The 11,671-nt window shown below is 45.0% G+C and overlaps 1 protein-coding gene across 1 annotated transcript in view; it reads left to right on the top strand.

Annotated features, from left to right (window-relative positions):
• IQCK (IQ motif containing K) overlaps window positions 1-11,671 on the top strand; it is a 93,507-nt gene that overhangs the window by 19,719 nt on the left and 62,117 nt on the right. Inside the window, exons 5-6 of the mRNA XM_024204679.2 lie at window positions 8,127-8,179; window positions 8,306-8,383. Of these exons, the coding sequence (XP_024060447.1) occupies window positions 8,127-8,179; window positions 8,306-8,383 (131 nt within the window). The remainder of the gene's footprint in view (window positions 1-8,126; window positions 8,180-8,305; window positions 8,384-11,671) is intronic.

The following is an 11,671-nucleotide window of genomic DNA, read 5'->3' as shown; positions in this document are numbered from 1 at the left end:
GGGGTCAGGGCTCTGGACTAGGGGTGCAGGCTCTGGGGTGGGGCCAGAGATGAGGGGTTTGGGGTGGCTCAGGGCAGGGGCAGGGGGTTGGGGTGCGGGAGGGGGTCAGGGCTCTGGGCTGGGGCCGGGGATTAGGGGGTTGGGGTGCAGGAAGGGGGGGCTCAGGGCTGGGGCAGGGGATTGGGGCACGGTGTTAGGGTGCGGACTTGCCTCCGGCTGCTCCCGGTCAGCAGTGCAGCTGGGGTGCACCACGGACCGCGCTGCATCCCAGAAACGGCCAGCAGCAGGTCTGGCTCCTAGGTGGAGGCGTGCAAACAGCTCTGTGCGACTCTCGCCTGCAGGCACCATCCCCCCAGTTTCCATTGGTCGGTTGACAGCCAATGGGAGTGCGGAGCTGGTGCTCAGGGTGGGGGCAGCACGCGGAGCCCCGTGCCCCCCCCCCCCCCCAGAAGCCAGACCTGCTGCTGGCCGCTTCCAGGGGATAGCGCAGTGTTGGAAAAGGTAGGCACTAGCCTGCCTTAGCTGGGCAGCACCGCTGACCGGACTTTTAACACCCCGGTCAGCAGTGCTGACCAGAGCGAGGTGACCTAGCGCCTGACATGCCACGACCCAGTACCGGGTCATGACCCACAGTTTGAAAAACACTGGCATAGCGTATAAAAACCTTATAATGGGCCAAATTCATCCCTGGTATAAGTCCACTAACTTTAATAGAGATACACCAATGATGAATTTGGCTGATTGTTTTCAATGGTGACTGCACCACTGTTTTGATTAGTTACTCTTATAGTATTCATTGCAGAGGAAAGAGTAAATTACTTCAAACAGAGTGAACGCTAGATCATTAGTACCTTCCTGTCAACGAAATATAGATTTTACTTTCTAAAACAATTCACTGTCTGATGGGTCCATTAAATAGTGTCTAGTTTAATACTATGACTTAGAAAAACCATAGTATAAAGAGATCAAGCCAAAGTCTGCCGGTTAGTTTTAGGTATAATCAAGGTCAGGACTTGGCCCTCTAGATAAGATGTTAATTCTTGATGACCTAACAGAAAGCTCTCTTGTGAAGGAGCTGGCCTTTTAGAGCTCAGAACTACAGTGTTCTCATGTTCTAGGAACCGCATCTGGTATTGTCATGACAAGCCCAGGAAAACTCCTCTGGGAGAATTCTTTGTTTCTGCACATCCAGATGCTGGAATGGAAATTAGCTGTACGTGAACTCTGAGAATTTTGCTGTGAAGCAGCTCTGGCCTGATAACGTTTTACCATTATGTCTTTCCCCCCACCAGTTTTCTAAAATATTGTTCAAACTTTCCTCTCTCCCAGGGCCATATCTGTGTGTCAGCATATATGGTTTTTATGCTGTGATTCCTGTGTCAGGTAAAGACCATGGCATGGGCTACATCATACCTTCCTATGGGAGGGGAAGACTTACGAGGAAAACATACGTGGAAATTCCACGTATATCATCCCTTTCACTTGCGGCTCTAGCTTTTAACCTCAGATCTGTGGCCGCTTAGCCATATGGATGCCCTGAGTCTTTCACTTTGGAGAACTAGCCCTTCACTGCTGCTCCTGATCCCTTCTCTTCCATTGGAACATTCTACTGGTCCCCAGTTCATCTCTTTGCACTAATCCCCTACCCTTTAGGAGAAGCATATGATGTACAACAGCTTTTTCTCCGTCTGCCCACACCCTCTAACGCCTGTGGCAGCTCAGTTGCATCATATTCATGCAGAGGAAGGGAATCCATGGATTTGGGATAAAGGGATAATATGGCAAGTAGGCTCCACTCTTTCAACTACAAAATCTTCAGATACATATCTATTGTATTTTCCCAGGCAGAAGGTGGAAGCACCTTCCTTTGGTTCACTTAAAACTAGACTTGAAAAAGCAACAAACACTCTGGGAGCCTCCTGGCTCTACATCCCTGGATTGGGTGGATTTTGAAAGAACACTTTCTCCTTGCTGAGAGTCCTTTCTTTGTTTAGGGTTATGGTGGAGCTTAGCTGGAGATTCTCTTTTTCAGCTGGCATGCTGAATAGCTTTTCCAAGGTGGGGAAGGCTGGCTGCCTTGTTCCCTTTGAATGGAGGTAAGCCCTTTCCTACTTGATTGTGTATGGAGTCTTTGTGTGGGTTAGGTACACATCATAGATTTCACCTACTCCCTTCTCCCAAAGACCCCAAGCCCCTGAGTGCACCAAGCAAAAGCTACACCTTACACCTCCCCCAACACACACACATCCCTTTGCAGGACAGAAATGGCATAATGTGGCACTATCCCTGTTCTGTTGCATCTTGAAAGACTTAAGGTAGCAAGGACAGATACCACTTCATGCACCAGGCATATAGGAATTTCAGAGGGACAGGGTCTGTGACCAGTGTAAAGTGGTTCCCTAAGTCAAAGCGGAGGGCCGCAATCAGCTTGACAGCTAAACGCTCCTCCTTACTTGAAGAGTAGGCTTTACCTCAAGGAAACCGCGTTCTACTTTGATAGGCACTGAGTGCCTCTGTCCCTTAGAGTCTTCTGAAGCTCCCCCTGGGTACTGCAGATCTTTACGACACCTAATGCAGGGCAGTACCTAATTCGCACCATCAGGCTCTAAGTCTGTGCTTTAAAAGCAAATATGATCCACCATCCATGAACATTCATTTATGCTGTAGACTACAGGTGCTCTGTTTTATAATTATTGTTTAGGGCCCCTAGAATCAATTATTCAGGTGAAAAACGCAGTATCATTATAAATATAAAATCACCTCTATTTAAAGATGTTTGTGTTCATTTTATTTTTTTAATTCATAAAATGTACCTATTACCACCTGTAGGTCCATCTACATAAATTATAAGATTGCATAAATTGAAGCAATATATTAACACAATGCTAACTGGGGAACGCAAAATCCCCCCTCCGCAAAAGAAAATGTAAAGCCCATCTCTAGCACCCCTTAGACAAAAATGAGGTCAGTTTTGAAGGTAAGCAAACTCAAGCTCTATCGGATCAACAGGGCCTCAAATTCCAGAACTGAGAACTGCCCAACGGAGAACACCCAGTCTGCAGACCTTGGACATTCAGGTTTGTGAACTTTTAGAAAGAGCACCTCTGCTTCTCTCCACTGTTAGGTTGGAGCACAGAGAGACAATCGCTAGGAAAATGAGGATTCCAGTCAAAACCCATGCTTTGAATTTCACTTGGAAGCGTACACTGTGCAGCATTGTGTAGTGTAAGTAAACAGCCACATTCTGCACAAGTCTTTAAGGCTAGTCCCAGGCAGAGCACTCTACAAAATCCTGTCTGTTGGTAACTGTGGGGCGGTCTGCATTCAACAGTGAACGTCACCACTTTTTCCCCAAGCAAAATTTAAAAATTGTGCTCTTGACAACTTCTGCTCCCTCTGAATCCAAGAGCACCTCAGGATGCCAAGCCAGCTGAAAGGTGGACTAATTCAACAGGTAGCCTTCATTGGCAAAGTTCCTATTAGTTCTGGGATTAATTTCAAAAGCTGTCGTACACTTGATCAATAGTACACCACTGCTCCTATGAAGTTTACAAGGTGAGTTTAAGGGTGTGCAAACTCAGCTCCCTCTGCCCTAAAAGATTTACAGTCCTGGCCCTTTAAAATTCTTCCTGTGCTGCCAAGGAATGTCTGGGGAAACCAATCTGTCAATTTTCTGGTTCACAAGCAAAGAATAACTTAGATTGTAACCTCTTTGGAGCAGGGACTGTTTTTTTGTTCTGTGTTTGTACTGTGCCTAGCACAATAGGGACCTAGTCCATGACTAGCGTGGTAATGCTGATAATAGCATTGCTGATTAGAGGAGGAAGTCATGACATTAGCTGTCTGCAGCAATTTGCTCTTTTGAGAGCAGAGGAAGAGAAAGGGAGCTCACAGAAGGTGTCTTTTCAGGAATAGCTGCAAATGCATTAGGAACTGCAAGTGCATTAGTCCTTTTTCGTAAGTCCAGTGCATCTGTCTGCTGCTCCCAAATCCTGGCACAGAATTCTGCCAATTGGTCCCGAATGCTGCTTGCTGCATTTGGCCCCGAGTCATTAATTCTGCCCTATGTTCTCAGTTCCAGCTATGAAATCCTGGCACTAGTCCCCTAATGCTGGCTGCTGGTTGTAATCTTGATTCCTGAATCATTCCTGCTGCTTCTACAGCTAGGTAGAATTCCTAGCTGTAGAAGCAGCTATTCCTGGCTAGTGGTGCTCTTAGAGCCAAATTGCTGTACATTTATAGGCCATGGGAGTTTTGCGGTTGACTTCAACTAGATCATTATTTGATCCCTAGTCCTTAATCTTGCATTGCTTCTGGTTCTGTGTCCTTCACCCTAGCAGTGTTCACTTGATCTTTATCTCCAAATGTTGCTTTTGAGCCTGTGCATTTAGTTTGGGAGGTTGCACCGCACATAGGGCTTTATCCTTGAATGTTAGTAATGTGCAGTGTATTTGTGGACCCGGATGTGCGCGTGCTTTGCGAAGGTCACACAAAGTTTCCATGTCCCTCTCTGGACCACCTAACAGATAATGCTTTTAGCTGAGCAATGGCACAATACTTTGACTGTTCTGTGTGCGCCTGGGTATGCACAACACGTCCACGCTGGCCCCAAACAAAAGAACAGCAACATTTCTTCCATTTTTTTCTCTGCTTCAGAAGTGATTCATCAGTCTCTCAGCGTGCCCCTTACATCTGAGGTTGCTTGCCCATTTTAATAGTAGCTCTGCAGCACTTGCTAACTGTATGGAATGAAACTTCAAAACAAAATAGCGCTGTAAATACCATTAGAAACAATGCATCTGCTGTGAAAAGAAGAGAAATGTTGTCATTATGCAGTTTATTTATGGTTAGCTAATTTAAATGATTTTCAGAGCATTTACTTAAGATGCCTGCTTTCATTTCCCCACAGTTATATTTTAGTGTTTTCATAATGCTGTCTTTTAGAAAGCTACAATGTGTTTGAATTGAATAGTAAGGTCTAATTGAAGAGAAAATAAACTTTCATTTTACTATTGTGTATGGCAACAACGGAACAGCTTGTTTATTAGTGTCTAGTGCAAGTGCAATAGAGCCAGCCAGTATCTTGAGTAGAAAAGTGGTGTGTTAATTGCATAATATTTGATTGCATTAAACATATAAAAGCAAAAGTTTCAATTATGTATCCTTTTTATAAGTACAAAAGTCACCTTTGTGCATGCATATCAGTTTTGGTATGATCTTTAATGTTGCCAAACAATCTAAAATTATCCTGGCCTAAAAACATTTTTAATGAAGTCACCCAGGTCCCTGGATTTCAGATTATACTAATGTTTGTTTTTATAATATACATTTTTGCTTGGTTTGGGGTTTTTTGAACATTATTACAAAAGTTAAAAGGGTAACTTCCAGTAATGTCAACCCCAGGTATTCAAAAGCCATACATAAGTCAGACCCCCCAGAAATCATAAGTTTGGCTGAAAAAATGAGTTTTTCAAACTCAAAAAAATGTTGAGTTCTTTTTATTTACCTTCTGTTTTATTTTTAAGCACTTAAGGCTCAGAATTTTCAAGCTTTTCCCCTCCCCCAACCATAAGGGCTAGAAACGTATTTACTTGTTAAATGAAAGTTGAGATTCTCACATGATCACTTGTCTCCAGGAGTTGGAGCTTCTAAGAAAAACACCAACTATTGCGAGACTGTCAGAAAAACCCTTGAAAGTTGGCAACTCCAATTTCAACGATACTTTACCTGGGGGACTGAAGATATAGGATCAGAGTGTCCCTGGCCATAGTGCTGTTGCTTCTTCCTCCAGACACCACAGATAAGGGCTAGAGACAATCACAGTCTCTATGCTCCTTGTGTTTTCCTATGGATGCACAAATTTCCCCAAAGTGGGGTATGGGCCTGCTCCCCTTCACACCTGCCTGCCTACTGAATTGGTCAGGTGCACTGGGGCAAGTAGGGTGACCAGACAGAAAATGTGAAAAATCGGGACGGGGGTGAGGGGTAATAGGAGCCTATATAAAAAAAAGACCCCAAAATCGGGACTGTCCCTATAAAATTGGGACATCTGGTCACCCTAGGGGCAAGCAGCTTGCATGATTTAAGCACAATGCCTCCTTCAGCTCCATTAGATTGATGCAGGTTCACACTATCTCCTACATACAGCTGTGGTTCAATGCTGTTATCTTGTCCATAATAGGGGTCCAATTAAAAAAAAGAGAGGCTGGAGTCTTGTGTATCTACTGGAAGGTTTTGTATGGAAAAGATTATTAAGTTTTCTATACACAACAGCCAACATTACTTTACAGATTAGATTACTTTTATTTTAGATTAAGGAAAATAACAACAAAGTGTGGACTAGATCATGGGATATTCTGGATGCCCTCAACTTCTACTGATTTCAATGGGAATTGAGGGTGCTCAGTATATTGCAGGAACAGGCTCATGTGGCTGAATGCTGCCATCAGATACATAGATGTAGCTTCCTGTGTCCTCGGTGGAGCTGTGCTTGATTATACTGGTGCTGAACTTGGCCTCTTAATTTTAAGAACAAGGCCATGAATTCTGCCAGGCATACTTGCCAGCTAGGTTCTTGGGACCTAGCACATTCTGCTTACCATTCTTCCTGTCCTCCCTTGCCTCAACAATGTCAGATTCTAATGAGCACATTGGAGTTCATAATATACGTATCTTGTCTCCTGTTATAAGTGAATGGTAGAGCATTTTGTTCCAGAATTGGGTAGTGTGTTTCTGAATCCGTTCTTTGTGTGTGTTGCAATCATTTGAACACTTTGATGTGCCATGTTAATCAAAAGTGAGAAAGTATTTATATCAAAGTGAAATTCGATGATGATGATGAAAAATGTCAGTCATAAGTAGGTTAAGGAGACTTTGTAAGAATGAGATAACACCTTTGAATACAATGTACAGTAATATACAGCAGTTTCTTACATCAAATCCATTAATTCCTTCAATCAAAGAAACCACCATTTGGAAGGAATGATACTGGGAAGGAATTTGTTATAACTACAGTGCAACAAGCATTAAGATCCTAGTGTAAATGTCAAAATGGACAAATTTCCTTTACAGTAACTCCTCACTTAAAGTCGTCCCGGTTAACGTTGTTTCGTTGTTATGTTGCTGATCAATTAGGGAACATGCTCGTTTAAAGTTGTGCAATGCTCCCTTCCAACGTCATTTGGCAGCTGCCTGCTTTGTCTGCTGCTTGCAGGAAGAGCAGCCTGTTGCAGCTAGCTGGTGGGGGCTTCGAACCAGGGTGGACCAGCAGCCCCCTATCAGCTCCCCACTCCCCTAAGTTCCCTGTGCAGCAGCTGCCTGCAGTGCAGCTGTCCCCCTGCTCCTGCACCCCGCTTACCCCATCTTCCATAGAGCAGGGGGGACACACCAGGGCTCAGGACTGAGGGAGCTTGCAGCAGCTGCGGTCTCAGCAAGCTGATCTAATTAACAAGGCAGTGTACTTAAAGGAGAAATGCGCATATCTCTCTCTCACACATACTGTGTGTGTCTCTGTCTGCGATATCTCCCCTCCCTCCATTTCTGCTGCCTTGTAGAGTGTGAGAGTTAACCCTTGAGGGCTCAGCCAATTGCTAGTTCATCATTTAGCAGTAAGGGAAATATCCCACCCTCTGACTCCTCCACCTCAACCAAGCTTCACAATCATCATCACTGTGTACCAGTATTAAATTGTTTGTTTAAAACTTATACTATGTGTGTGTGTGTGTATGTATGTATATATATATATATAATATAGTCTTTTGTCTGGTGAAAAAAATTTCCCTGGAACCTAACCCCTTCATTTACATTAATTCTTATGGGGAAATTGGATTCGCTTAACATCATTTCGCTTAAAGTCGAATTTTTCAGGAACATAACTACAATGTTAAGTGAGGAGTTACTGTACTCATATTTAGACTTGGCTTGAAAAGTGGTTCCACAAATGAAATTTCTACAGCTTTGGCTAAACCATAGATGCTTGGCAATTGCAAAATTAAAATAGACACAATAATGTACTGTACATTTTATTCAACAATGGCAATCAACTTAGCTGCAGTTCCTCAGCACTAGTTAAAATGTGTGACCGGTCCAAAGGTAATAAATAGTTTCAAATTATCTTCTATCTTTAGAGAAAAAGGACCAAATTTATCGCCTGTGATTTTCTGACTGAGTGGTTATACAAGTAAGTTAATTCTGTTTCTAAATATTAACTTTGTCCAATGATTCAGCAACATAACAACAATTGAGATGAATGTTGTTGTTTTCTTGTTAACTGTATTTTAAAAAATATATATGGTATAATTATCAGCCAGAATCCAAAGAAGAAAGATGAGCCATTCACAGAATTCTTCTCCATCCCTTTTGTGAAGGACTGGCTAAAGGACCAGTAAGTATTATGCAATATTCAAATAGTATTTTTTTTTTTCTCATCTCCTCCCACCCCCAAATAACAGAGCTTAAATGTGTTAAAATTGTCCCCTTTGGAGTGTCCTTCACTATTCTTGCATAACAAAGGGTCTTTGTGGAGCTTATTAATTTGGTAGTTATAAGATATTTTGTGCCAGGATCATTTGCACAGAAAGTGTTGTGGGAATGCTAAACATTTCATTATTCTGAAGTGCAGGGAATTTCAAATTGCCTGATGGTATTATTAAAATCCTTATACTAATGAACAAATAACCCTGGTTTTAAATACTGCTTGCTAATGCGATGATTAGGAACCTCTTTGAAGTTTAGAAATTTGTTCCACCAGACTGTGACCAGCTTGTTTAAAAATCCCTGTAGTAATACTTGGCAGGGAGATGCATTTCTTCTGCATATTATTCATGATTTTGTATCTAAGGGCTGGTCTACACTGGGGGGGGGGATCGATCTAAGATACGCAACTTCAGCTACGCTATTAGCGTAGCTGAAGTCTAAGTATCTTGGATCGAATTACCTGGGGTCCACACGGTGCGGGATCGACGGCCGCGGCTCCCCCGTCGACTGCGCTACCGCCGCTCGCTCTGGTGGAGTTCCGGAGTCGACGGTGAGCGTGTTTGGGGATCGATATATCGCGTCTTAACGAGACGCGATATATCGATCCCGGATAAATCGATTGCTACCCGCCGATACGGCGGATAGTGAAGACGTACCCTAAGAGATGACACTTTCTGTTTCTAGAGTAAAGTGTGAATTGTCTCCCTCTACAGCTTTCCCCATTACTCCTCCAATACAGGGCTGTGTCATAGTTTTGGAGGAATCTTTTTCTTCTTGGTTGCATGACTTGTCCAGCAATGGAGCTGTTGCTTGACAAGAGAATAGGAGGGGAAATAACAGCCCACAATGAAGGAGTAATGAAATTCTATGGGCCATATTTTCAAGAGAATTCTCATTTAAGCACCTTTAATGATGTGGCCAGATTTGTTACCAGTGGAAGCTTTTGGGTGCTGAGGACTTTTGAAAATCTGTCCATTTCATTAAGATGCCAAAATGGGAGCTGAGCTTTCTTGAAAATCTTGCTATAGGGTTCCACTTGGAAAAATCTAAAACTCGGAGTCGCTGCCTCAGAGAGAGAATAGCTTCTTGACATTCATAGGCCTTTGAAGAGAGCAGGGTAAATGAGAAGTGGATCCTCAAACCTGGTCTATACTACACAGTTAGATTGATGTAAGGCAACTTCCGTCGACCTAATTATGTCAGTGTACACGCTACAGCCTTGTCCCACCCATGTAAGTGCTGTACTACACCGACATCATAACTCCACCTCCACGAGAGGCGCAGGGCTTATGGCGGTGTAGTTAGGATGATGCAGTGTCTGTGTAGACACTGTGTTACTTACATCACAGCCCGGCTGCCGCCATCTCTCCCCCACACACACACTCAGGCGGACTGTGCCTGCCTGATTCTCCACGCCCAGCCCAGCTGTGCCTGCCCAATTCCCCGCTACCCATTCAGGGAGTCGAGAAGCACGGGCAGCTGCTCCCCACTCCCAGAGTGGAGGCAAGAAGCTCAGGCAGCTGTCCCGTCCCCCCCACTCCCGGCGGGGAACAGGGAGGTGAGAAGCCCAGATGGCTACCCCCTGCTTCCCATTGGGAGCAAGGAGCCGAGAGCCCGGGGGGCGGCTGGGCTACCGGTGGGGAGCCACACAGAGCTGTGAACCCTGGCTCTCAGCCCCCCACACTGCCCTTCTTCAATCAGTAGAAGTGCTCCCGTTGAGGATGTGCACCACCGGCAGAAGGAGGGCAGTAGCTGTAAGTCGACCTAACATAGGTCAACTTAAGTCTGTAGTGTAGACATGCCCTCAGACACCTAATACAGAAATAACAAGTTTCCTCACACTTCCCTGCCAATGTGGCTCAAGTCTACCTTGGATGGACAACTTCTAGGGACTAATACATTTCATTCTCCATGCCCATTAGCTGCTTAATATCTCAACCAACAAGATTGCCAATTAAAGTGGCAATTTTTGTGATTTGGATGCTTGCTTTAAACTGGAGTGAGACCATCATACTAATTTCATAGATAGTATCATTCCGGATAGTATAATATTTCTGTTATTACTGACCTAGGAGTTGGAATTTTTGAAGGTGACTAAGGTCTGGTCTACACTATAGAGTTAGGTCGACTCAAGGCAGCTTACATTGACCTAACTCTTTAAACGTCTACACTAAAATGTTGCTCCCACCAGTGAAACTCGTCCGCTATGGTGACTTAATAACTCCATCTCCGCGAGAGGCGTAGTGCTTAGGTTAACGTAGTTAGGTCAACGCAGTGTCAGTATAGATACTGTTTTACTTATGTCGATTTTAGTGGCCTCCAGGAGGTGCCCCATAGTGCCCCAACCTGCCCGCTCTGGTCACCATTTTGAACTCTGCTGCCTGGAGGGCAGGTACACGGATACACACATCTCCCCTTTAAGAGCCTCGCGAATTTTTGAAATTCCATTTCCTGTTTGCTTGGTGTGGAGAGCTCACCTAGCAACTACCCAGCTGACCATGCTGGCTCCATGCTGCCTGGAGTACACAGGAGGTGGTGGATCACCTGGGTCTGTGGGGAGAAGAGGCTGTGCAGGCACAGCTCCAATCCAACCATAGAAACATCATTGTCTATGAGCAGATTGCTCAGGGCATGGGGAAGAAGGGCTACAAGATGGACCGCAGCAGTGCTGCATGAAAGCCAATGTTCTGCCACAAGCATATCAAAAGGCAAGGGAGGCTAACAGTCGCTCTGGTGCAGAGTCCAGACATGCCGCTTTTATAAAGAGCTACATGCCACCCTCTACCCCACTACCACTGCCAAGAGCCCCGTGGATACCTCATAGAATCATAGAACTGGAAGGACCTCGAGAGGTCATCTAGTCGAGTCCCCTGCACTCATGGCAAGACTAAGTATTATCTAGACCAGGGGTGGGCAAACGTTTTGGCCCGAGGGCCACATCAGGGTTCCGAAACTATATGGAGGGCCGGGTAGGGAAGGCTGTGCCTCTTATCCGCCCCCTCCCACTTCCCGCCCCCTGACTGCCCCCCTCAGAACCTCCGACCCATCCAAACCCCCCTGTTCCTTGTCCCCTGACTGCACCCTCCTGGGACCCACTGCCCCTAACTGCCCCCTGGGACCGCACCCCCATCCAACCCCCACCCACTCCCTGTCCCCTGACTGTCCCGACCCCTATCCACACCCCCGCCCCCTGACA

This window comes from Terrapene carolina, unplaced genomic scaffold, assembly GCF_002925995.2.
Source record: "Terrapene carolina triunguis isolate 2854851 unplaced genomic scaffold, T_m_triunguis-2.0 Scaffold93, whole genome shotgun sequence".
Lineage (NCBI taxonomy): Eukaryota > Metazoa > Chordata > Testudines > Emydidae > Terrapene > Terrapene triunguis.
This window is presented reverse-complemented; position numbering and strand designations above follow the sequence as displayed.